We start from the raw sequence: 26837 nt of genomic DNA, 5'->3' as shown, positions 1-26837 counted from the left end.
TGAAGGAGCTGATGCCCAAGAGCACACAATTCCCAAATATTCCTGCTCTGCTCTACACAATCCCTCCAGCTGTAAGTCAGGACAATATTCCTGAAGGACACAGGGAAGAGCTGGGGACAGCAGCACCCACCAGAGCAGCAGCAGTGCCCACCCTGCTGTGCCTGGCACACAGACACAGCCACCACAGCAGGGACAATCCAAGGGACACCTGGCACAGGCACAGGGCCCTCCTGCATTCCTGCTGGGGTACCCACGGGCTGATTTTGGGAGCTGAACACCAGCAGCCAGGAACTTCTGGGATTTTCTTCAGCCCCAAATGAGCCTTTTCCTGGTGGTTCCCACAAGGAAGTGCACAACAGCAGGGACAGGATTCCTGGGATCACACTCACAGCAAGAGGAGTGGACACTCCTGAGTCCATGCCAGAACAACAGGGAGGAAAGAGCATTCCCAGGATACTGCCATCATCCCAGATGAGGCTCAGCAAGGCCTGGCCTATATCCCACTGATTTCCATGAGGATTATGCTCCTGAACTGTTCCAGCACACTTTCAAGAAGAAAAGCTATCTCAGGACAGTGGCCTTTGATGGGATCCCAGGCAGGGATCAGAGGAGGTGTTTTTGTGGAGCAGCAGGAGCCCCTGACAGCTCATCCCTCCTGGAAACCACAGAGCAGCAACTGGACAGGGAATTACCTGGGATCCTGAGCTTTCCTCCATGCCAGCAGTGCTCCCTGCTCTTTTCCATGGATCCAGGCACCCCAGCACCTCCCGAGTGACCCTGCCTGAGGCAGGATGGATCTGCTTCCTCCTGGCTCCCTCCCACCCCACCAGGATCCACCCGAGCCAGGAGGGAGGGAGGGTGAGGAGATGGGGATGGTGGACAAAAGAAGCAGAGAGCAAAGCATGGAAAAGGAAAGCCTGGAGTACAGGAAGCCTGGGAGTGGAGGAGGAGCAGCAGGAGGATGGAGAACAAACACCTATTTTCCCCCAGCCCTGCAGCCCATGAGGGATTTCTCTGGGTGTTCCTGCTGGGGTGCAGCCCAGCATGGCCCAGGAGCTGCCCTGGGTGTGCTGCAGCAGCCACAGAGCCCTGGCTGCCCCATCCCCCTGTGTCTGGCTCTGAGAGCACCCTCAGCTGCCGGGCTGCGTGCGTGGGGCACCAGGGACCAAGGCTTTTCTTAAGGCTAAGTCCCAAATTTGCTGTGGGGCTGGGCTTGGCACAGCCTCAACACACACCCAAGAGCAGCTTCCTCCCTTCCATCCTGCTTGAGCTGTGAATTACTCATTTCCCCGGGTTCCTGATCTCTCCCTTCCCTGAGCTTTGGCTGCCGCCTCCCTTCCCGGTTGGAGGAGGGCCTGGGCATTTGGTGCCACACTGGCACCTCCGCGGGTTCCGCGCACCCGAGGCAGGCACTGGCAGCAGAAACCCCTGTGCACACGCAGCCCCTCCAGCCCCTCTCCCCCCGGGGACCCCCCGATCCCGCAGCCGCCTCGGGCCCGGAACCGCTCTGACCTTATTGGCGCCGGATCCTCTGCAGCCAATTGCAAAAGAGAAGCACAGAGTGAGGAGTTGAGGGAGAGGCTCCCTGCCAGGACAGCCCCAGCAGGACTCCGGAGACAGCGATGCCCAGCCTCGCTCCTCGGAGAGGATTCTCCTGCCAGCTCTGCCCAGCCTGGGCTCTGCTGGGCGTGCGAGAGGCTAAAGAGCTCCGGCAGCCCCAGGGTGGCACTTTCCTCCTACCAAGGGAGCCAGGACTCTCTGGGGCTCTGCTCCTTGCAGTGGCTCCCTGAAGGCCTTTCTGAGCTCCCCAGGAGGCTGAGGGATGTCAGGAAAGGCCTCCAGGAGCGGGGGTGTCAAGGAGGGGCAGCAATCCATCGGCCTGGCAGCGGCGCTTTAGGGGTGCCTCAAAGCGGGCTCTGCTAGTGATGCAGCTGGATAAAACAGTTATCAGCACACCACAAACCCGCATCCCTGGGCACCCAGCTCCTCATTCCTGCTGCTGGCCTGAGCAGGGATGATGAGGCGGGGGAGCTGCCTGCTGAGGTGCAGCTGGAGCAAGTCCCAGCAGGGAGGTTCTGACTCCATCCCCTCTCCAGCATCACCGGCTGGGCTTTGCCATGGAGCAGGGACAGGACAGTCCTGCTGGCACCCAGTGGTGACCAGCTGGGCTCTGACCAGGGCAGGCCCCACTTATTCCCTTCTCTGGCACCGTCCCCTGCCCTTCCTGGGGTCCTCACACTGGATCCTGTTTCCCTCGGCCACTCTCAGGGGGTCTGCAGGGACTCAGGCTGTGTCCTGGGCAGGAATTCCACGTGCCATGGGCCTCAGTGGAAATAAATCACATTTAAACAGCTGTTTTGGACACAGGACATGAGCCCCAGGCGGCCAGGTGAGCCCTCCCTCCTGCAGAGTCAGGGAGGCAATGGAAGCAGGGACCAGCAGCATTCCCAGCTCTTACTAGTGCAACTGGGACAGCTGCAATTGAGCTCCCACTGGTAGGAGTTAATTAATTACACTGCTTCTCATCATCCCCAACCAACCATTACTGAATTAACTGAGATGCTGCTCTTTAATTCTCCATTGTGGATCAGGTGCAGCAATTTCCCTCTCGGTATTCCAGACTCCAGAATGTGCCTGGGGCTGCTCAGCTTGGAGACACAGGGCAGGGAGGGGGTGGAACATCCAAACCAGAGACTGTGAACAAGGCCAGGAGAGATCCCAGCACCTGAGGGCAGGGGACCCACAGGCAAGGGGATAATGGGACATTGTGCTGGGATGGGTGAAGATGTGGTGACTGGGAATGTTTGCCTGCCTGGAGAAATGATGGTGGAAGGACATTTCCCCTCTCCTCTGCCTCACCCGGGGACTTGCAGCCTTCTCCCAGCAGTCTGCTCCCAGTACTGAGGGTCAGCAGACTGGTTTTAACTTTGCCATGGAGAAAGCATGGAACAGAGATGGAATGACCTGGCAGGGACAGGATTCCCTGGCCCATCACAGCCTCCCCACTGCCTGCATCCAGTGCCTGGCACAGCTGAGGCCACGGGCACACACCCCAGTGCCCCAGGGGGATCCCACAGGGCCACAACACCTTGGGACTGGCTGCACCCCTGACCCTGTGGGACCAGGATGTGTGGGATGTCACTGGGGTGAATGCCACCCCAGGAGCCTGACCCTGTGCTTGGGACACACAGCATTCCTGGCAGGGGCTTGGAGCACCAGGCAGGATTCCTGCTGCTCCCTGTCACCAGCACCATGAACTGGGACAGCTCTGGCATTGAGGGACAGAGGATAACCAGTCCTGAGGAGGTACCAAAGAGCCAACTGAAAGGGACCAAGCTAAAGCCAACAGGAGCAGCTCCAGCTCCCTCCTCAGACATTCCCTGGCCAAAACACCCCATCATCCCTACAGACCCGAGGGGGAGTCACTCCAGAACACATTCCTGAACTGCCACTCTAGCACCTCTGAAAACAACCTAGACTTCTCCAGCTGCTACCTGGTGGTCCTCACCCATCAGGTTCCCTTTGCAATTCACTTGTGAGGACCCCAGGGAGGTCCAGGCTTCAAATCAGGTCAGGTTTGGTGATGAGCTCTGTTACCTCCTCACACCCCCTTGTTCAGGGAACACTGAGCACCTGGGAATTGTCACTTGCTCAGCTGCAGTAAAACAGCAGCAGAGCCCCTCGGGAACGCCCCCTCTGAGCCCCTGGGTGTGGGGATGGCCCACGGAATCCTCCTGAGAGGCTCCAGCGGCTCAGGAGAGCAGCAGGAGGAACAAGAGTGGACAAATCATGGAACAGAGGCCCAAAAGAAAAGGGCAGGAGGAAGGTGAGAGAAAGAGCACCCCAGCAAGCGTCAGCTCCGAGGCACGGCAGGCAGGAGGCAGCTAGAAAAGAAACAGCAATATACCCAAAGCTCCCAGTGCGACAGCGAACTCCAGAGGTGACATCAGGAGGGGGCAGGTCGGGGATGGAATCCATCTGGAGGAAATAAGAGGTGGTGTGATGGTAATAGATAGGGTGGACATGGCAAGCAGGAGCAGGTGCGGTGGTGGCGGATGAGGAGCAGGAGGTGGAGGAGGTGGAGGCAGGCGATGGGCTGGAGCCGGGCGGGTCGGAGCCGAAGGACTGTCCGGAGGTGAGGCTGTGCATTCGGCGCAGGGACACTCGGCCCGCGCGCAGCGGGGCCACGGGGCCCGCCTCGGGCTGCCCCGGCACGAGACTCTCTACCAACCTCTGCGATCCGTGGCCGTGCTGCGGCTCCACCAGGCGCTGCCGGACTGTGCTGGGCAAGGCCGGAGCTGCAACGACACGGGGGAAAGTGAGGGGAGGGCACGGCCCGCGGAGCTCCGCCAGGAGAGGGCGAGGGCACCGCCTGTGGAGCTCCACAGGAGAGAGCAAGGGCACGGCCCAGCCCAGCCTGTGGAGCTCCACAGGAGAGAGCAAGGGTATGGCCCAGCCCAGCCTGTGGAGCTCCACCAGGAGAGAGCGAGGGCACAGCCTGTGGAGCTCCGCTAGGACAGAACGAGGGCACGGCCCGTGGAGCTCCACCAGGAGAGAGCAAGGGCACGGCCCGTGGAGCTCCACCAGGAGAGAGCGAGGGTATAGCCCAGCCCAGCCTATGGAGCTCCACCAGGTCTGGCACAGGCCCACTGGCACAATGAGAGCAGCACCACCCCATTAGCACCACCCCACTGGCACCATCCCCATCCCACTGGCACCATCCCAGTCCCACTGACACCATCCCACTGTCCCCGTGCCACCAGCACTGTCGCACCTCGTGCCAGCAGTTAAGGCCTGTTTAATGCAGAAGCAGCTTTAAGCTGGTGCTGAACATGCTGGATTAATGCCCAGCCCATGGAGAACTCCAGCATTGCTGATGTAGGTGCCTCTGAACACCTTATCTGAGCATCTTGCCTGACGCAGAGAGCGGCTCTGTGTGATTCATCCCACCTGGAGCCACCAGCCGGCTCCTGGAGAGCCAAGAACGGGGCACTTCCAGGGCCATTCACCCTCACAGCCCTCATGGCTCCAGTCCTGCTGCCTGGCTAGGACTGCACAGCCCAAAGCAGGAGCCCCAGGTGAGCAGGTCAGTGTTGGCACCTGAAGCTCCACTCACAGAGCTCAGTTCTGCTCAGTTCACTGTGCACGGGCAGCACCAGGAGCAGAGCCCTGGCAGCATGGAATCATTCAGGGATTGGGTTGGGAGGGACCTTAAAGATAACCTCTTCCCAGCCCTGCCATGGCAGGGACACCTCCCACTGTCCCAGTGTCCAGCCTGGCCTTGGGCACTGCCAGGGATCCAGGGGCAGTTCCCTGGTTGGTTGAAAATATTGGGGTTGAGGATATTGGCAATGAGGAATCGTTCCCTGGCACGGGGTGCCCAGAGCAGCTGAGGCTGCCCCTGCATCCCTGGCAATGCCCAAGGCCAGGCTGGGCACTGGGGCAGTGGGAGGGGTCCCTGCCATGGCAGGGGTGGCACTGGATGGATTTAGGGTCACTCCCAACCCGGACTTTCCGGGATTCATGCCTGATTCCCCTGTGCCTGAACTGACGACTCTGGCCCCAGAGCTCCCAGCCTGTTCCATGACCACTGTGACTGACCAGGGACTCCCTCAACGTGAGAAATATTCTCCTGTGGTTGCCAATTCCCCTTGGTTTGGGGAACCACACGGGAATGTCCTTTGGAGCTCCAGCACCAGTCCCTGAACTGCCTGCAAAGCTCCCTGGGATCTCTCCAGCCCCGTGGTCACACCTGGCTGGAACTGGAGCCCAGCACCCCCTGAGCAGCTGCCTGTGCCCCACACCTGCCCCAGGGCCACCCCCAGAGCCAGGGGAGGCCCCTTCACCTGCCTGGAGCCTTGGGAATGCTCCCCTCCGCCATGGAGGGCTGCACCCCATCCCCATTCCACACAAGATAATCTCCTCTGGCAGGAGATAAGGTGTTCAGGATTGCTCAGGATCTCTTATGTGCATGAGAAATTAATGTACAAATGGGTTAAGAAGATGCAGAGACAGGAAAGCTCAGAAAGGGAGGAGGAGGAGAGCTCCTTTGGGAATGGAAGAACCAGCAATCCCTGCTCTGGAAAATCCCAGCTGGACACACAGGGCTCCTCTGGCAGGACTGAGAAGATCCACAGGGACATATTTCCAGTGGAAGGAAGAACAAGAAGGAATAATTCTGGCAACTTGGCTGTTTCCACAGCCACAAGCTGAATCCCAGTCATTCCCACTGCTCCTTGCTCCCTACAGTGCCCATCCATGAACTTGGAATTTTACACCATCTATTCCATTGCAAGACTTTTTAAATTCAGCTCCAGAGCTGCAATTCCAATTTGGGAATCTCATTGTGGAGGAATCACAGGGATCTGACTGCAGAGTAGCTCGCTGGGGTGATGGGTTTCTGCTACCTTTTTTTTCCCCTTGGGCCAAGCTTTTTTCCTGAAGGATTCCCCATTTTTTCCTGGTGTTCCACCCCTCATTTCCCAACGAGGAATGCAATCTTCCCACCTTCATGCTCTCCTTCTCCAAGACTTACCCTGCAATGAGCTCTGAAGCAGGGGCTGGGACCTCACTTCCCTCCAGACACCCGTTTTACCAACATTCCCCAAATTCCCTGCCCAGCATCCCAAGGAAAAGCCCTCCCTGCTCGAGGCTGGCACATCCACCTGCTCTGTGTCCCTCTGAAGGGGAGGTTTCCAAAGGAAGCCAAGGCCTGGAGGCTGTGTGCCATCCCCAGGTTCAGGATTCCCTAAGAGTGTCCCTGCTCAGTTTATTTAGGGATTCTGAGGGAACACGGCACCAGCAGCACCTGCAGGGAGGGATGGGGCAGCAGGGAAGGAGGTGGGATGGGACAGGGAATGCTGTCACCTCCTCCTGGCCTCACTGGCTCCTTCATCTCCTCCTCAGGGGTAAAATGGAGTGAGTCCAACGCCCAGATTCCCCAACTGCTCCCAGCAGCACGTGGGAGCTGCAGCTGAGATTCTTCTTCATCCCACCAGACTCTTCCCAGGGTTAGTGCAGGTGGCGGTGGCTCAGTGAGGACAGATACATTCATTAGTTCCCGTGCCAGAAAGATGGAAAATTGGTGGATGTATTTTAGTCCAGAAAAAGGCCAGAGGGCAGAATAAAAAAAGGAGAATAAAACTGAAGAGAACCAAACCAGGGTATTTCCAGAGGGACTGATCCTCCGAGGACAGCGAGGAGCGGTCGCTGAACCTGCGCCCGAAAAGCCAGGCTGCATCTGGGGGGCAGCCAGGGGGAACAGGAGAGAGAGAGATGGGATTTACTGGGAGAAGCACCACGGGTCCTCACACCACACCTGGGCAGCAGAAACACTGCTCTGCTGAGGCAGGGATTGCACACAAAGCAAGGAAATCCTGCAGGGAAAGGCTGCCTTGCTTTGGGAACTGGAGTGCCCAGTGTTTGCCACAGGTGTGTCACCTGCAGGGAGGAGGGGGCAGGCAGGTGAGCAGCTGGGCACACAGGTGGGCACGAGGCTGGGCAGGCTCTCTGCCCACCTCTGGCACAATGGAACTGAAGTGCTCCCTGGAAATGTCTCACTCGAGGCATCTCAAGTGCCCAGAAGCTGAAATTGGGGCTGGAGGCTCACGCCTGGGCCAGCTCAGGGCGTCAGGTGTCACCTGGGAGTGTCCAAGCATCCCTGCCAGCAGTGCCCAGCTGGGGCTGGGCCAGGGCTTTATCAAAGATGTCCTGATTCTGAGGGTGGCTGGTAATGAAAAGGAGCAGGATGTCTCCATTCCCTGCAGCTTTAATGGCCCCAAGCACAGCTGATCCCACAAACTGTGGCTGCAGCCCCCGTGTCTGCAGAGCCCTGGGAACACACAGGGGCCCCCATTCCTGGGAACACACAGGTGCCCCCCTTCCTCCTGCCCTACCCAAAGCCTCCAAGCTCTGCCTCCCCCGGGCCTGGCCTGAGCTCCCCCAGGCTGAGGGGACATGGGCCTGGCACAGAGGGCACCCCCTGCAGCCCACAGTGCCAGCCCTGACACCCTCCTGCTGCTCCAAGCAGCCCTGGCTTGGATTAAATTGTCCAGAGTGGCCCAGAGCAGCTGGGGCTGCCCCTGCATCCCTGGCAGTGCCCAAGGCCAGGCTGGGCACTGGGCCTGGAGCAGCCTGGGACAGAGGGAGGTGTCCCTGCCATGGCAGGGGTGGCACTGGGTGGGCTTCAAGGTCCTTCCAAGCCAATCCACTCTGTGATTCCATGATTCCATGACAGTGCCTGGATCAAGGTGCTGTGCCCTGCCAGGTGCTGCTCCTGTGCCCCCAGGCCCTGCCCCTGCTCTACCCAAGGAGAAATTATTTGGAAAATGCCTTTTGTGAGAAGCAAGGCAGGACCTGGGCCAGCTGCAGGCAGGAACAGCAGCCAGGGCTGGCTCCCAGCTGCTGCAGAGAAGGTGACAGTGTCACCCAGCCCTGTGACACTAATTCCAGCAGCTGGGGGCTCACAGGCACAGGGTGATTCATGCTCACCCTCCCTCTGTGGGGTCTGGGCTCGGCAGAGCAGGGACAGCCACCCTGGGAGTGGGGCTCTGTGTCACCAACAAAGAGGGCCAGGAGGTGCCCCTGGCTGAGCCAAGGCCTGCACAGAGCCGGGATCTGGGGCAGCCTGGGCTCCAGGGAGTGTTTAACAGCTCCCTGAGGCTGGAGGAGGGCTGCTCCCACCTGGAATGCCGCAGGATGCAGGTCCAGCTGGGCCCCAGGAGGGGCACCTTTGAGTCCTTTCAATCCCAAACACGTGCTCAGGCCAAGGGGACACGGGGATAATCCCCTTTCCTGTCCCACTGCCATGTCTACCCATGCCTTTGGTTGGGGTTTTTGGTAAATGCTTAAATCACTGAACTCACCAGAAAAGCACAGATAGAGTGAAATGATGATTAACAAATTCCTAAATTACCAGTCATGCTGGAATCACCAGGCTCCAAACAACCCCAGCAGTGGGGCCTGGCCTGTTAGGGATGTTCTGACCCTGACGGACTAACTGTGGCCTTTGGGCATGGAAACCCCAGCTTGGATCAATTAACCCCTCCTGATACAGGTGAACTACAGATCCAGGTCTGCTCTGTGCCACAGCCCCAACCCCTGCACACACAGCCCCTGTTCCCAGGAAGCCCCCAGAGCCTCCATTCCCAGGGAGCTCCCCCATTCCCAGGGAGCTCTCCCATTCCCAGGGAGTTTCCCCATTCCCAGGGAGCGCTCAGAGCCCCATTCCCAAGGAGCTCCCCCATTCCCAAGAAGCCCCCAGTGCCCCATTCCCAGGGCCCCCATCCGTTCCCAGGGCTGCCGTACATTGCATGGACATGGGTGACACCAGCTCCTCGTCCAGGTCATCCACGTCGTCGGTGATGATGAAGTGGGAGGGGTTGGGCCGGGGCGTGCCCATCCAGCCCGGGTCGATGTTGAGGGCCGAGGCCAGCGAGGGGATGCCGGGGTTGTTGACGATCTGGAAGCCGCAGAGCAGCTCGATCTGCTGCCAGCGGTGCAGCCGCTCCCGCAGCGCCGCCGTCACCTCGCTCAGCGCCTGTCTGTGGGGACAGGGACACGGGGACAGTGCAGGTGGGCACGGGGACACAGCCCTGCACTGCCTGGGGACACAGGGACACGGGGAGAGTGCAGGGAGGGCATGGGGGACACAGCCCTGCACTGTCTGTGGGGACAGGGACACGGGGACAGTGCAGGTGGGCACGGGGACACAGCCCCGCACTGCCTGGGGACACAGGGACACGGGGACAATGCAGGAGGGCATGGGGACACAGCCCCGCACTGCCTGGGGACACAGGGACACGGGGACAATGCAGGGAGGGCACGGGGACACAGCCCTGCACTGTCTGGGGACACAGCCCTGCACTGCCTGGGGACATAGGGACACGGGGACAGTGCAGGGAGGGCACGGGGACACAGCCCTGCACTGTCTGGGGACACAGCCCTGCACTGCCTGGGGACACAGGGACAATGCAGGGAGGGCACGGGGACACAGCCCCGCACTGCCTGGGGACACAGGGACACGGGGACAATGCAGGGAGGGCACGGGGACACAGCCCTGCACTGCCTGGGGACACAGGGACAATGCAGGGAGGGCATGGGGACACAGCCCTGCACTGCCTGGGGACACAGCCCTGCACTGCCTGGGGACACAGGGACAATGCAGGTGGGCACGGGGACACAGCCCTGCACTGTCTGGGGACACAGCCCCGCACTGCCTGGGGACACAGGGACACGGGGACAGTGCAGGTGGGCACGGGGACACAGCCCTGCACTGCCTGGGGACACAGCCCCGCACTGCCTGGGGACACAGGGACACGGGGACAATGCAGGAGGGCATGGGGACACAGCCCCGCACTGCCTGGGGACACAGGGACACGGGGACAGTGCAGGTGGGCACGGGGACACAGCCCTGCACTGCCTGGGGACACAGCCCCGCACTGCCTGGGGACACAGGGACATGGGGACAATGCAGGAGGGCATGGGGACACAGCCCCGCACTGCCTGGGGACACAGGGACACGGGGACAGTGCAGGTGGGCACGGGGACACAGCCCCACACTGCCTGGGGACACAGCCCCGCACTGCCTGGGGACACAGGGACACGGGGACAATGCAGGTGGGCACTGGGGACACTGACCCTGCACTGCCTGGGGTGCTCAGCGCCTGTCTGTGGGGACAGGGACACAGGGACAGTGCAGGTGGGCATGGGGACACAGCCCTGCACTGCCTGGGGACACAGGGACACGGGGACAATGCAGGGAGGGCATGGGGACACAGCCCTGCACTGTCTGGGGAGCTCAGCACTTGTCTGGGGACACAGGGATAATGCAGGCAGGGCCTGGGGACACACAGCCCCTGCACTGCCTGGGGTGCACTTGGATTTTGTACAAAACAAGGCCACAACTGAATTTTCTTTTGTTAACACACAGATGTGAAGATTAAAAAAAAATCTAAAAAAAAGTATTTTTAGTCTTTAAAATTTATAAATAAAATTATTTATAATTGTATAAATATATATTTACATTACATATTTATAGATATATATAAAATAATGAGGTTGGAAGAGACCTCTAAGATCATCAAGTCCAACCTATAATGTAATGCAATATAATATAATATATATAAGATATATATAAAAATATATAAAATTTATATATATTATATATAATGTATATATAAATATATATTAAAATTTTATCTAATCACTGAAAATCTATTTACAAAAACATCCCAACAAAAATGTATCAAAAATTAAAATTGATAATAAAAGTTAAATAGCTGATTTAATAAATAAAATTTAACATCATAAGTAAAAAAAACTTAAATGAATTTATAGATTTTAGTCATCATAATAGTTGTACTATTATACAACTAGTAGTACAACTATAATAGCTGTACTATTGTACAACTATTACAGTTGTACTACTAGTTGTACTGTAGTTGTACTACTAATCATAGTACCTTTTTTACTCCAATACATTCAAAAAATAATTAAGAGAACTATTGAAAAAGTTTTCATAGTTTAAAGAGGAAGGGGAGATATTGGGGTCAGCTGTGCATCCTGACATGTGAGACACTTTTCATGCCAATTCCAGGAATACAGCAATTAAAAAATGCAGCAGCAGCTGAAGCACCCAGGGATAACAACAAGGGGGAATGGCTGCCAGTGCCAGAGGGCAGGGCTGGGTGGGATCCTGGCCATGAGGAATTGTTCCCTGGCAGGGTGGGCAGGCCCTGGCACAGGGTGCCCAGAGCAGCTGGGGCTGCCCCTGCATCCCTGGCAGTGCCCGAGGCCAGGCTGGGCACTGGGGACAGTGGGAGGTGTCCCTGCCATGGCAGGGGTGGCACTGGGTGGGATTTGGGGTCCCCTCCCAGCTCAAGCCATTCCATGACAATCCCTTAAGCATCCTGCGGCCTCCTGGAACCTCGTTTTGGCAGGACTTTTAATTGCTCCATGTCACTGTGATCCCATTTGTCACAGGTAAAATCGGGTTATTGATGAAGAGGAGCAAGTCCAACCCCAGGTCACTGAGGACAACAGAAAATGAGCCCCAAAGCCCCTGCAGAGGCGAGGTCACTCCTGCCTAGGACAGGGGAGGGGTGAAGAGGGAGGTGCTGAGCAGACACTCACTTTGCAGTTAGGATTTTATGATCCACATCATCCAGAGAGGAACTGTGAGCGACATGGAACGTCCCAAAAAGGGTGTTTCGCTTCTTTTTGATCTTTTCAGCCTGGAATATCAACAGAGAAAGGTCACAGGAAGAAGACAACCTGAAGTTTCCTCCAGGCCATGGACATCCTGGATGGGCTGAGACAGGAACAGTCCCTGCAGCTGCCTGCACATGTGGGAATAGTGGAAATGGTGTTGTTACTGAGGAATGCTGCTCTCCCTGGCACTAGGGTGAGGAATTCCCCAGCAGCAAGTAGCAGGTTGGGGATTTCATGCTCCCTTCTCCCAGCTTCCCAAAAATCAGAGAAAAGGAGACTCAGGGGTGACCTTATCACTCTCTTCAACTTCCTGAAGGGTGGCTGTGGTGAGCTGGGGGTCAGTCTCTTTCTCCAGGCAACAACAGACAGAACAAGAGGACACAGTCTCAAGCTGCGCCAAGGGAGATACAGGCTAGAATTAAGGAGGAAGTATTTTACAGAAAGAGTGGTCAAATACTGGAATCATCTACCCAGGGAGGGGGTAGAGTCACCATCCCTTGAAGAGTTTAAAAAAAGACTGGATGTGGCACTTGGTGCCATGATCATGTTGAGGTGTTAGAACATGGGATGGACTCGATGATCTTAAAGGTCTCTTCCAACCTAGAATTTCTGTGATTCTGTGAACTGTACTGAAAGGCTGAACTTTCAGGGCACAGTTGGAGCCCCCATCCCTGGAGGGATTTCACAGCCCTGTGCATGTGGCACCTGGGGACATGGGGCAGTGGTGGCCTTGGCACTGCTCAGGGAGTAGGTGGACATGAAGGTGTCCCAGGGTTTCTCCAACCCAAACCATTCCATGATTCCATGAGGCAGCACCTCCCCCAGTGAAGGGCTCTCACACACTGGCTCATCCCTCCCCTGGATAACCACCAAACACAGCCAGGGCGTGGGCCGAGGAGGATTTCTGGTTTGAGGCCGAGTTTGCGCCATTGTATCAGAAATTAAAGTCTCCTCCCACAGCTCTTCCACTCCCAGCTCCAGTGCATGAACGTGGCACTTAGGAGAGCCAAGGATGCGGGTGCAAGAAGTGACACAGCCAAAGGAAAACTGTTGGAATGTTAAAATGTTCCCAATCAAAGCAGATGAAGGCAGACAGATTTCCCTCCTGCCAGCTCAGCTCCATATGTCCATGGGGATGGGGACGAGTCACAACAGCTCCCTGGGCTCATCCCTCAGGGCTGGCACACAAATCCCAGGCCAGGAATGCAGCGATGATTCAGGACCTGGGGTTCCACTGCCTGTGCATGCTCATCACCCTGAGCAGGACAGTGCTCAAAGCCTCCTGCTCACCCCAGGAACCCCTGCCTCAGATTCCCAGGGCTCCAGGCTCCAGCAGTGCCCAGGGTGGGATCTGCCCACCCTGAGAGCCCATGGCTCAGGAGCACCATCCTCATCCTGCTCAGCCCCTGTTCACACCTCTCTTATGCTGCACTTTTACAGACATAAATTTAAGGCATGAAGAGAAAAACTGCCCTTGAGCTGAGGGAAGGCAGGGCTGGATGGGATTTTGGCAATGAGGAATTGTTCCCTGGCAGGGTGGGCAGGCCCTGGCACAGGGTGCCCAGAGCAGCTGGAGCTGCCCCTGGATCTCTGGCAGTGTCCAAGGCAAGGCTGGACACGGAGCTTGGTGCAGCCTGGGATAAAATCAAAGGTGTCCCTGCCCACAGAATGAGATGAACTTTGAGGTCCTTCCTAACCCAAGCCACTCTGGGACTCCACGATGCCACAAAGCCAAGAAGATGCAGAGGAACCATCTCTGCAGGCTCACCCCCAGACCTCCCCAGGACCCAGCATGAGGCTGCTCCAGCTCTCACCCCTTCCTTGGCCACCAGCAGCTGCTTCTCTGCGTTCTGCTTCTTGATGTTGTAGTACTGCACCTCCACCTCGTGGGTCAGCTGCAGCCACTTCTGCAGGGCCTCGGGGGCAGCCCAGCTGCAGTGGGACTCCAGCTCCTTCTCCGCGTTCTTCAGCGCCATCCGCACCTGGGGAGAGGCACCGGGACACGTGGAACGGCTGTGGGGACACGGTCACCCCACAGCTCATCCCCTCTGCTGCCAGCCCTGCCCAGGCTGCTGCGCCAGGCCTGGCAGCAGGAAACCCCTCTGGAGGAACGGTGGCATCCTGGGGGCTGCAGGGGAGGAGCCCCCCACATGGCAGGCTGCTGCTCCGAGCACCAGAACCTCACACAGACCATTCCTGCCACCCTGAGCCGAGCTCCTTCCCCAGAAACTCCCAGCCAGCACCATGCTGAGCTCCCTCTCAAGCCCTCCACGTCACCAGGAGCCACAGGAAACCTCTCTGGAGGAGTGGTGGCATCCTGGGGGCTGTGGGAGAGGAGCCCCGCACATGGCAGGCTGCACCAGAGCCTCCCACAGACCATTCCTGCCACCCTGAGCCGAGCTCCTTCCCCAGAAACTCCCAGCCAGCACCATGCTCTGAGTACCAGAGCCTCCCACAGACCATTCCTGCCACCCTGAGCTGAGCCCCTTCCCCAGAAACTCCCAGCCAGCACTGTGCTCCGAGCAGCACAACCTCCAGAACCGCCCAGGAACCATTCCTGCCACCCTACAACTGAGTTCTTTCCCCAGAAGTTCTCAGCCAGGACCATGCTGAGCTCCCTCTCGAGCCCTGCATGTCACCAGGAGCCACAGGAAACCCCTCTGGAGCCCGTGGCACAGTGCACGAGGTGGTTAAAAGGGAATTAAGCTGGCAGAGGGGATGCTCTGGAGGTTTCTGCAGCCTCCAGAAGCTCTGCAGAGCTTGCTGCCTGTCTGTAACTCCCCCTGCGGAGGCAGAGCCCCTGACAGGCAATCCCTGTCTCACCACAGCTCCCAGCCAAGCCCAGGGAGCTCGTCAGGAGACAACTTCCACACTGAACAAAGTGACAAAAATATTTAGACACAAAACATGTGCTGCTGGTCAGGAAAAGAAACAGCCTGGCTGGATCAGCCACTCCTGGGGTGTCTCCTTCATCCCCAGCCCAGGCTCCTGCACACCCTGACAGCCCACAGAGATGAGGATTAGAAGGGACTGGCTGGGAAGCCAGCTGAGCACACTGCAGCCTCACAGAAAAGCTTTAGTGGTGCAGACCCCCAGGAATGAACTGGTGTGCTGCAGTGCCCACCCTGTGGAGAGGCTCTCACAGCCTGGCAAGCCCTGCAGGAAGGGAAGGTGTGCCAGCCTGGAGCAGCAGCAGGATGGCACCACAACAGCAGGGCACACTGCAGGGACGGGCACTGTGCCACCACAGCACCCTGGGGCTCAGGGGAGCTCTGTGGCTGCACCCAGCACAGCAGCTCTGCCTGCCAGCCCAGCACTGCCCTGCTCCTGCAGCTGCCAGCCCAGCACTGCCCTGCTCCTGCAGCTGCCACCCCAGCACTGCCCTGCTCCTGCAGCTGCCAGCCCACGGGCACGGCCGTGCCTGGCGGCGGTGGGCGGATGCAGAGCAGGGTTTTTGTGCAGCACTGCTCACTCCTGGAGCTTTTCCCTGCAGCTTTTCCCTGGATGTGCTCTTCTTTAACTCAGGCACGTTCCACCCAGCCCAGCCTGGGGGTTTAGGGAGCCAAGAGTCCCTGGGTCCAGGCAGATCTCTGAAATTCTGTATTTTACCCAGAAGGAGCATCCATCCAGGAGCAGCCCCGAGGCACCACACACCACAGGTCAAACACTAGCACCACTTGTGATACCACTTGTACCTGTGTGGTTTAGGGCTGTTCGGTATAAAAATGCCTAAATCAATCCCAGAGTCCCAAATTCAGTCCCAGCCCCTGGCTTTTCCCATTGGGCACCAGCAGCACCAGTCAGGGGCTGCTCCCACCTCAGCAGAACTCTGACCATCACCCACAGGCATCTGGCATTTGGGAATACAGAGGAAACATGGGTAGGAAATCTGTCACTGGTTGTTACGGATAGAGGAGTGCTCATAACACTCACAGGAACAAGGTTTTAGGGAATGGTGGGAAAGGGAAGTGCTGTGGAACAGGCAAGGACCAGTGGCTAAAATGAGTGTCCACAACACAAACTCTCGTGGTTCTGCGGGGAATCTGTGCAAACAGGAGTTATATTGTGTGTGCCTCCATTCTCCTGGGAAGACCTTTAAGACCCAATTTGGATCACTAAGAACACAAATTTATAAGGATTTTTTTATAAAAGTTATACTCAGCCCTGGTGAGACCCCACCTGCAGAGCCTCCAGTTCTGGGGCCCAAGAGCAGGAGGATGTGGAGCTCCAGGAGCCAGTCCAGAGGAGCCATGGGGCTGCTCCAGGGCTGGAGCCCCTCTGCAGCCAGGCTGGGGGGGCTCACCTGGGGAGGAGAAGCTGCAGGGAGAGCTCAGAGCCCCTGGCAGGGCCTGCAGGGGCTCCAGCAGAGCTGCAGAGGGACTGGGGACAAGGCCTGCAGGGACAGCACCCAGGGAATGGCTGCCAGTGCCAGAGGGCAGGGCTGGGTGGGATCTTGGCCATGAGGAATTGTTCCCTGGCAGGGTGGGCAGGCCCTGGCACAGGGTGCCCAGAGCAGCTGGGGCTGCCCCTGCATCCCTGGCAGTGCCCAAGGCCAGGCTGGACACTGGGGACAGTGGGAGGTGTCCCTGCCAGGGCAGGGGTGGGATGGGATGCGATTGAAGGTCTCTCCAGCCCAAACCAGTGTGGGATTCTGTTCCACAATTCCCTCAGTGCTCTCTATGGCCCCACTGGGGTCTGTGGAGGGTGCCCCAGTGAGGAGGGAGGGAGGGATGGATGAAGATCCTGGGAACAGGACACTGTCCATCCCATACACCCAACTCCAGCAGGACCATCCCAACCCTGCAGCATGGCCTGGGTGATCAGAACCCTGGTGCAGAGCAGGTCTGTGTTAACTCTCCCTGTGAGCAGGGGCTGTGCTGAGGGGTCAGGGGGTGACAGGTTAATGTCACAGGTGTCCTGGGCAGTGGGGGCAGTGCTGGGGTTACGGTCACACAGTGCTGTGGGACACTGCAGTACTCACCTGCCTCCGGCCTGGGCAGCTCTCAGGTCACAGCAGCTCCTGGGCTCCTTGATGGGAACGCAGGGCAAGGGCAGGGTGAGAGCTGGGCTGCTCCAGAGCTGGGCCCAGGGCACCCAGCCCACTGTGCCCAAACACACTGCCCAGGGTCGGTCTGTGCCAGCAGGGACACCCCAGGCCCCAGGAGAGGCTGCATGGCCACAGCAGGATGGATAAGGGCACTCCCGAGGGGCTCAGGGCTGCTGCAGCCCCAGGCAGGAAGGGAATTTGCTGTCTGTCCACCCAAGGAACCTGCCTGGCTCCTGGCTCCTGCAGGTCTGGCTCCAGACTCAGTTTAAACTGATCTGTATCTTGCAGCAAGGTGAGAACTGTCCCTCAGGTGAGACAGGAATCAGCTACTGGGATTGTGGGTTTGGGCTTCCTTGTAGGTTTGGGGAGGTTAAGGCTGGATACTGGGTAAATTTCCTCATGGAAAGGGTTGTCCAGGCCTGGCACAGCTGCCCAGGGCAATGCTGGAGTCACATCCATGGAGGGATTTAACAGGATGTGCCAACTGGGGACATGGTCAGTGGTGGCCTTGGCAGTGCTGGGTCAGGGCTGGACTGGATGGTCTCAGAGGGCTGTTCCAACCCTTACACACCTTCTGATCCATGAGAAAACATGGAAAGCATAACTGAACTCTAAATCTATCCTAAATCCATGAACACAGATACACAGAGACCGCATGGGCTGGGGAGGGTCAGAAATGCCAGAGGCTGCAGCTCCAGGGCAAGTCCAACCCCTCTGCTCCTGCTGGGATGTCACAAGGTGCCAGCACCTGCCCTGTCCAGCACCACAGCAGTGACTGGGATGTGTAATGGACACCATGGAAAAGAGGCTTGGGGCTTTTCCACCACAAAGGAGAGTGGGAAAGCAAAGGCAGAAGAGCAGCAGCATCACTGGATTCAGCGAGTTGGAGAGCAGTGAGGACTGGAGTCCCTCAGGAGCCAGGACTGGTACTGGAAATGTCTTTGATGGTGACAGGGATGCAGGGCAGCCCCAGCCTGGCAGTGACACGGAGCTGGTGCTGTGGGCACGCCCTGCAGGGAAGGGATGGGGCATCCAGAGGCACCTGGGCAGGATGGAGAGCTGGGACCCTGCCAGCCTCGTGCAGCTCAGCAGGACCAAGGGCAGGGCCTGCACCTGGCTGGGGGCAATGCCAGCACAAACACAGCCTGAGGGGAATGGACTGGGAGCAGCCCTGGGAGAAGGAGCTGGGGATTGGTGGGAGAAACTTCACAGGCCCTGGCCATGAGCACTGGGACCTGAAATCCCTGTGCCCTGGCCTGATCCCACAGAGTGGGCAGCAGGAAAGGGATGGGGATTGTGCCCCTGTGCCCTGGACGATCTCACAGTGTGGGCAGCAGGAAAGGGATTGGGATTGTGCCCCTGTGCCCTGGACTGATCCCACAGAGTGGGCAGCAGGAAAAGGATTGGGATTGTGCCCCTGTGCCCTGCTCAGGCGAGAGCAGAGCAGCTGGGGCTGCCCTGCATCCCTGGCAGTGCCCAGGCCAGGCTGGACACTGGGGCTGGAGCAGCCTGGGGCAGTGGGAGGTGTCCCTGCCATGGCAGGGGTGGCACTGGGTGGCTGTGAGACCCCTCCCAAGGCAGCATTCTGTGTTTCTGTGACTCCCCACGGGACGCAGCAGCACTGCCCTTGGTGGCAGGCGTGTGCAGGTGCCTGCCCAGGTGAGCTCACCTGCTCCAGCTCCTGCTCAGCGTACTTCTGCCGGCTGAGCTCGTTCTCGGTGCCCTCGCGCAGCTCCCGCAGCCGGTGCGCCTCCTGCTTGGCAATGCTGATCTCGTCCTGCAGCTTCTTCTCCAGGTGCACCTTCTCCACCTCCACAGAACGGTGCTCCTCCTGCGCCTTCTGCAGCCTGCAACAGGCACAGAGGGACAGGGCTGGGCTGGGCCAGCTCCCCAGACCCTGCAGGGCCAGGACCAGGGCTGCTCTCCAGAGCCAGCTCTGCTCTGCCCACCAGAGTCATCCCTGCTCTGCCCTGCCCACCAAAACCAGTCCTGTGCTCTGCCCTCCAGAGCCAGCCCTGTGCTCTGCCCACCAGAGCCAGCCCTGCTCTGCCCTGCAGAGCCAGCCCTGTGCTCTGCTCTGCCTTCCAGAACCAGTCCTGTGCTCTGCCCACCAGATCCAGCTCTGCTCTGCCCACCAGAGTCATCCCTGCTCTGCTCTGCCCACCAAAACCAGTCCTGTGCTCTGCCCTCCAGAGCCAGCCCTGTGCTCTGCTCTGTCCACCAAAACCAGTTCTGTGCTCTGCCCTCCAGAGCCAGCCCTGTGCTCTGCTCTGCCCTCCAGATCTAGCCCTGCCCTGCTCACCAGAACCAGTCCTGTGCTCTGCCCACCAAAACCAGCCCCGCTCTGCTCTGCTCTCCAGAGCCAGCCCTCTGCTCTGCCCACCAGATCCAGCTCTGCTCTACTCTGTCCACTAGAGCCAGCACTGCTCTGCTCACCAAAACCAGCTCTGTGCCCTGCTCTGGCCACGGGGATGGCAGGGAGACAGTTCACTGTGGCTGGGAAGAAAGGAAATTGTCACCTGCTTGGTCTCAGTTTGATTCGTTTATCAAATGCTCAGGATGCATTTTCTTCATTTCCCACAGCACACCCAGATTTCCTCTAATCAGTCTCAAATTAAGCTCAATTTTTGGTATTTTCACCCAAGCCAAGACTTTGATAAAGCAAAGCAGGGGAAGATCTGCCAGAGCACATCAGGTGGGATGGATCCACGTTCCTCCCACAAAATCCTGCAAATTCAGACATGGCCTAATCCTGCCTGGACATTCTTATTCCTCATCATGACAGACTGAATCAGCAGGAATAGATGGCAGCAATGAAACCCTGGATCCCCATGGATCAGTGGGATCTTCCATGAGGAGCTGGCCTGTGCTGAGGCTCCCTGCAGGGCTGTGAGGCTGGCAGGGCACCAGCTGGGCCAGCGACCCTCAGAGAGGATCAGAGTGTCACCTGTCCCTGGGGACACTGCACCCACCTGGGGCTGTCACGAGGGGCACTGAACAGAGACCAGGAGCTGCCCCAAGGGACAGACACCATTGGCCAAGACCATTACCAAGGGGAATTCAACAGAGACACGGAGCTGTCCCAAAGTGAAGATGACAGTGGCAAAGAGCTGCTGCAGAGCTGAGAACACGTGTCTGACACCAGCTGGGACAGGCCCTGCTGGCACAGCCCTGCAGTCACCAGGACAGCCCACATGCCCTGTTGGCACAGGCTGGCACAGCTCTGCAGTCACCAGGACACCCCACACGCCCTGCTGGCACAGCCCTGGGTCCTGCCATGCCCCACACCCAATGTCCACTCACACAAGTGACACGCTGGTGACATGTCCCCCTCATGCCTGGCCATGGGGATTTGGGGGCACAGCTGAGGGGTCGTTATGGTCATTTTTAGCTAAGCAGGGCAGGGGCAACACACAAGGACAGGCCATGCACAGGCACCAGGGCCCAGCTGCTGCAGCTGGCTCGGGGCAGTGCCTGAGGCTCCCACTCCTGCAGGCTGGAACAGAAGAGACCTCCCCCAGCACCAGGAACAGCAGTGAGACCACCCCTGCCAGGGCAGGGACACCTCCCACGGTGCCAGGCTGCTCCTCAGTGTCCAGCCTGCCCTTGGGCACTGCCAGGGATGCAGGGGCAGCCCCAGCTGCTCTGGGCAAGCAGGGGGCTCACATTCCAGGAGCTTCCATACAATCCACACATCTCCAAAACAGACATGCCCACTCCTTTCAGTAGGATGCGCAAAGACTTGATGATGTTGATGAGTCACTTAATGGCCTGGGAAGTGTCACTGCTGCAGGGTGTTCTCCAAGGTGCTCTGGAGATGAATAAAGGCTGGGGTTTGGTAGGAACCTTCCCAGCTCCTCAGGAGCATGTCTGAGCTGCTCAGCACATTCCAGCAGCACTGGCACTGGAGAGGCACTCCGTGCCTTCCAGAGGGCTGCTCAGCACTGAGCCTCACCCAGCCAGCACAGCAGGGCCCTTCAAGCTCTGAAAGTGAAGTCTCTGAGCAGAACTGCAGCACAACTGCTCCACAAGTCCTGGAGCACTGGGGCTGTTCAGAGTTTTCACTGCTCCTGGGGCAGCTGAAGATCCCAGCTGGACCCCTCTGGGCAAGGATGAGGAACAGAAGGGACACTTCTCCTCAAGAGGCCTCCCAAGCCCCCAGATCTCCTCCCAGCCCCTGATCTCCTGCTCAGTGCCCTCTGTGGAGGACAAGCCCTGCTGAGCTGCTCTGGCTCAAGGCTGTGCCGAGTCCCAGAGGTTTTGTGTTTCTTCCTGAGGGGCTTTAGAGCATTAGTTGAACTTCCCAGGAACATCCATCCACTTGTTTACGTGGCTGTGCCCTCAGCAGCAGGGCCCAAGGTCGTTCCTCACAGTGTCATTCCCAGTTTGGAGCTCAGAGGTGACACCCAGCCCTGGACAGCGCTGCTGCAGAGATGGACACAGAGAAGGGATTCCTGTCTCCTTCCAGATGCAGGAAAAATCAATCAAACCTTCTTTGGGAGCGCTTCCAAGCTGTAACATAAAACTCCACGAGGCTGTGTGGAACCAGCTGTGGGCTGGAGCCACAGAGGGGAGCGGGTTTGTGCCAGGGGAACGTGCCCAGTGTGGCTCCATCACCTGGGAGCTCTCTCCTCAGGGACACCAGCACCACCTCAGTGGGGACAGGAGCCCTTCCAGCAACACTCAGGGGCAGGGTGAACCCCTGCAGGCTCTAATGGGCTCCTAGGCCATTACAGTGGGGCTGCACAGCACAGATTCCCAAAAGCTGGCTGGATGCAGGTCTGCAGGGCAGCCTGACACCCTCAGGACCCTGGTGCCTACACAGGGCACTCCTCACACCCCGTGACTGGCTTGGCATCAAACTCATGCTCACAGAAGGCACTGGAAATGCAGCCATCAGCTCACATAGTTAATGTTTATCCTCCCAAATTCCACTGAAACCCCACAGAAAATAGCTCAAGGCCCACACCATCCTGCTCTGTTATTTGCTAAATCTGCCCTTAAAATATCCCATTACCAGAGCACCCCACGGGTTTGTCACCACCAGGGCTGAAGGCTCTTCCCTGTCCCAGAAGATCCCTATGTCCAGAGGCTCTCTTGGAGCCTGTTCTCCCATCAGTAGCTCCATTGGAACCATTGCAGTGATTCCTGTGAGCAGAGACCCCATTCCTGAGGCTGCAGGCTTTGATCCATATGCCAAGAGCCCAGATATTCCTGTTTAATACTCCAAAATGATGTATTTTTTTCACTTTCCAAGCAACATCCTTCGACTCAGGTATTGCTTCCCCACACAGCTCCAAGAATTCAAGAGGGGATGTGTAAATCCCTGATTGCTCCCACACACTTTTTCCCCATCAAAAGCCAAGGTGAAACAAGCTTGGATAACAAATTCCACAAGAGCTGGACTGCATGGCAGGAATGGGACTGGACAAGCTCTAAGGCCCCTTGGAACCCAAAGCATTCCCTGGTTCTGTGACTAGGAAAGAACAGCCTGGTCCAGGAGTCCCTGCAGGAGGAGGCAGGCCCCATCTGAGCTCCAGAGGCTGCTGGCAGCTTTGCCAGTCCCTCAGGAAGGGGCTGACTCTGGTGTGAGGCACCAGGACAGCTAAAAACAGCTAAAGACAGCTCAAAACCGGCATTTCCTGAAACCTGAAGGAACAGAAGCGTGCAGGAAGAGCTGAGTGCTCCAGCTGGATGGACAATGGGAACCTACCTCTCCTGCAGGTCATGGAGAGACTGCTCAGCCCTGTGGAGACCCTCCAGGTCCTTCATCATCTTCTTCATGTGCTCCTTGGAGTAGCGGTTCTGGATGTAGGCGAACCAGCAGCCGCCCACGCCGATGACGATGGACACCACCAGCATGAAGTCCTTGAGGTGGTTGTGACGAGTCACTGCAAGAGACCAGAGACACTGCTGGGGCCAAAGGAGCACTGGAGAGCTCCAAAGGGCTCCAAAGAGCCAGGGTGGGACAGCAGAGCTCAGGGCAGTCCTATAAGGAATTGTGGCACAGGATTCACCGAGGGAAAAGTTGAGCTGTTTCAATGTTTCAGGAGAAAAACAGAAGCTTGACAATATTTATTCAATTCGGAGACAGCAACAGCAACAAAAAAGATAAATTCCAAATCTTCCAGCTCCAATTTGCCTGGCAGTAAGTGGTACAGGGGAAACTGCACAGAGCAACTCCCCACCAGAATGGCTGTGATCTCACAGGGCAGCACAGGTAACTAAGGACAAAATAAACACTTGGAAAAACACTGCAAGAGACCAGAGACACTGCTGGGGCCAAAGGACCACTGGGAGAGCTCCAAAGGGCTCTGCTGCACCAGAGCAGGACAGGAGAACTCAGGGCAGTCCTATAAGGAATTGTGGCACAGGATTCCCTGAGGGGAAAGTTGAGCTGGGTCAATATTTCAGAGGGAAACCAGAAGCTTGACAACACTTATTCAATTTAGAGACAGCAACAACAACAAAAAGGGTGAAATTGCAAATCTTCCAGCTCCAATTAGCCTGGCAATAAGTGATAGAGGGGAAACTGCACAGAGGAACCCCTCCAGAATGGCTGTGATCTCACAGGGCAGCACAGGTAACTAAGAACAAAATAAACACTTGGAAAAACACTGCTGAGATCACAGAGCTGGGGCAGCTCAAGTGTCCAACTGTCAAGCTGCCAAGCTTTCCATCAGAATCACAACTCAGCATGGAAATTCCCTTATTCAATAGTAAATTCAAAAAAAGGTGTTGATGCATGTGAGAGGATAAAAGTAATTAAGTGGGGGCTCGAGTGCTAAACAAAGCCCAAAAGATGAGTCAAGCAGATTTTTTTCCTGTAACTCAACCAAGTGTGTGGTAGAAAAGCCACAAATGAAAGAGCAGCTCAGTCCAGAGAGCTGGGACTTAATGATCAGTATCCACTGGTCTTGAACAAACAACAGGCAATTCACACCAGATCCAGGGAAAAAATATCTGTACTGAGGGGGCAGGCCTTGGCACAGGGAGGCTGTGGCTGTGGAGGTGTCCCTGCCATGGCAGGGGTGGGTTAGACAGGAGCTGAAGCCCCTCCCCAGCTAAACCACATCTGTCCCACTGGCAGAGCTGGGGGGACAGGAGGGGACCTGGGAGGTGGAAACTCAAATTGGGAAGGCAGAGCACAGCATGGACTGACCTGGATGGACACGTGGGGACAGGGCTGCTGCTCCCTGCCCACGATGGAGAGGCTTCCCCTCACAGGGAGAGGGACAGGAGCCCTCCCCGAGGCCCAGGAGCCAGGCAAGCAGCACCTGTGAGCCATCAGTCCCTGCAAGCACCCCGGGTAACTCCAGCCCTCAGAACTAAACAAGGCGAGCGCTGGCCCCGCTCCCCTCCGGATGGATCAGCACAACATCCTCTTCCGAGGGAGCACATCTGGCAATGCCTGCAGCTCCCATCTGGGGAGGGCTGCGTGTTCCACCCTCGCACAGCCCTGCTCTCCTGCCCCCCTGGGCCATTCCCTGCCAGCCCCACCCCAGCTGGTCCCCGTCCTGCCCCTGGTGCCAGCTGGGCTCAGCTCCAGCACAGCAGCACTGCACACATCCTTCCTCTGCACCAGCCCTGGCCAAAGACACGTCTCCCCGATTTTTTAGGTTTTTCTAAGCCTTCTAATGTTTACATTCTTGTAACGAACTTTCTCACACAGTCTACGTAAATAACTTATGGTTTTGAATTCTTTTATAGAGGAAAAGAAATTTGAGGGACTGTTGGTTTGTCCAGTGTCATTGGAGAGGTGGCACTGTCACCTTCCAATCCACTGTCACTTTTAGAAATCTATAAATGGTGGAGTCAGAAAATAAACTTCCTTTTTTTGCCTTGAGAACAGCAGTGTGTGCACATCGTGTTATTTCGTGTCCTATAGTGACAGACACGGGCATGAGGAAACTCTGAGGAAAACTCAGCTTGGATGGAAATGTAGAGCATGAAATACCAGGATGGTTTGGGTTGGGAGAGACCCTAAATCCCACCCAGTGCCACCCTGCCATGGCAGGGACACCTCCCACTGTCCCAGTGTCCAGCCTGGCCTTGGGCACTGCCAGGGATGCAGGGGCAGCCCCAGCTGCTCTGGGCACCTGTGCCAGGGCCTGCCCACCCTGCCAGGGAACAATTCCTCATGGCCAAGATCCCATCCAGCCTGCCCTCTGGCACTGGCAGCCATTCCCCCTCGGCCTGGCACCCCAGAGCAGAGGGGCTGTAACCCTGGGAGCATCTCCATTTTCTCACCTTCATTGTAGATGCCTTTTTCTGCTATCTAATCCCATCCTACCCTCCTGCAGCTCCAGACCTTCCTCCCTTGTTCAATCATTTTACTTATTTCAAACACCAAGCCCAGGCAGAGCTGCAGGCCCAGCAGGACATCAAGTCCTGCAGCTGAGCACAACAATCAGTCTGTGATAAAACTGTGCCTGCTCTCCCTCCTTTCCCAAAAGAAGGCAAAGCCTGTTTTCCACGGTGCACGTGGCTGTTCCTGCAGCCTGTGCAGGTGTAGGGTGAGCCCAGGCCTGCCTGCTGCTGGGAGCAGCCACGGCCACACGGGTGCAGGACAGGCTGTGCCAGCCCTGCTGAGGGCCAGGGACAAAGCCGGGGGATTTAAATCACAATCCACTGCACAGGAACAATCTGAGGGTGTCCTCAGCCTGTGGCCCAGGGCACAGGAGCAGCAGGGAAAGAGATCAAATTACAGAAAGTTCTGTCCCAAAAGCTGCAAAGCTGCACCTGCAGAGCCTCCAGCCCCGGGACACCAACAGCAGGAGCAGCTGCAGCCAGGCTGGGAGAGCTGGGGGGGCTCACCTGGAGAGGAGAAGCTGCAGGGAGAGCTCAGAGCCCCTGGCAGGGCCTGCAGGGGCTCCAGCAGAGCTGCAGAGGGACTGGGGACAAGGCCTGCAGGGACAGCACCCAGGGAATGGCTGCCAGTGCCTGAGGGCAGGGCTGGGTGGGATCTTGGCAATGAGGAATTGTTCCCTGGCAGGGTGGGCAGGCCCTGGCACAGGGTGCCCAGAGCAGCTGGGGCTGCCCCTGCATCCCTGGCAGTGCCCAAGGCCAGGCTGGACACTGGGGACAGTGGGAGCTGTCCCTGCCATGGCAGGGTGGCACTGGGTGGGATTTAGGGTCCCTCCCTACCCAAAGCAGTCTGGGATTCCATGTTTCACCTGAAGTTGTGCTATTTCGTGCCAGATCAATTCCTGAACCACAGGAACAGAACCCCAAAGGGACAGACACAGAAGGAATCATCTCATGTTGCTTAGATTATAATTGCACCACGCTCCCTTGCACTTGGATTAATTACAGAGCTGAAGTGGTCAGACCTGTTTGCTGGAGGAGATGGCAGGGCTGGAGCCTGGCAGCAGGAACCAGACCTGGAGGGATGGCAGGAGCCTGCAGATCCACATGGAAACTGGCCATGGAATCTGGCTGGAACCTCTGCCACGAGCCAGACCTCCACCCCTGGAGCCCTGGGCTGGGAAAGCTTCCCCCAGCAGCAGGAACAGCACAATGAATCCGCTGCTGTAATCCCCATGGGCAGCATGTCTGGATTTAGGAGCCTGCAGGAGGC

At 57.6% G+C, this 26837-nt stretch overlaps 1 protein-coding gene across 8 annotated transcripts in view; it reads right to left on the bottom strand.

The window, feature by feature from the left end:
• STIM1 (stromal interaction molecule 1) overlaps positions 1 to 26837 on the bottom strand; it is a 74653-nt gene that overhangs the window by 7454 nt on the left and 40362 nt on the right. The window contains exons 6-14 of one of the 8 annotated variants that reach the window (XM_063180060.1): positions 22971 to 23148; positions 18927 to 19104; positions 14025 to 14192; positions 12133 to 12233; positions 9307 to 9542; positions 7160 to 7240; positions 4232 to 4298; positions 3908 to 3978; positions 1513 to 1531 (exon numbers count right to left, since the gene is read on the bottom strand). In XM_063180060.1, the coding sequence (XP_063036130.1) occupies positions 1513 to 1531; positions 3908 to 3978; positions 4232 to 4298; positions 7160 to 7240; positions 9307 to 9542; positions 12133 to 12233; positions 14025 to 14192; positions 18927 to 19104; positions 22971 to 23148 (1099 nt within the window). Of the gene's footprint in view, positions 1 to 1512; positions 1532 to 3907; positions 4299 to 7159; positions 7241 to 9306; positions 9543 to 12132; positions 12234 to 14024; positions 14193 to 18926; positions 19105 to 22970; positions 23149 to 26837 lie in introns of all 8 variants that reach the window. The other 7 variants (XM_063180068.1, XM_063180095.1, XM_063180112.1 and 4 more) reach the window with 7 other exon arrangements.

Source organism: Melospiza melodia, chromosome 2 (genome assembly GCF_035770615.1).
Source record: "Melospiza melodia melodia isolate bMelMel2 chromosome 2, bMelMel2.pri, whole genome shotgun sequence".
NCBI classification, from domain to species: Eukaryota; Metazoa; Chordata; class Aves; order Passeriformes; family Passerellidae; genus Melospiza; species Melospiza melodia.
This window is presented reverse-complemented; position numbering and strand designations above follow the sequence as displayed.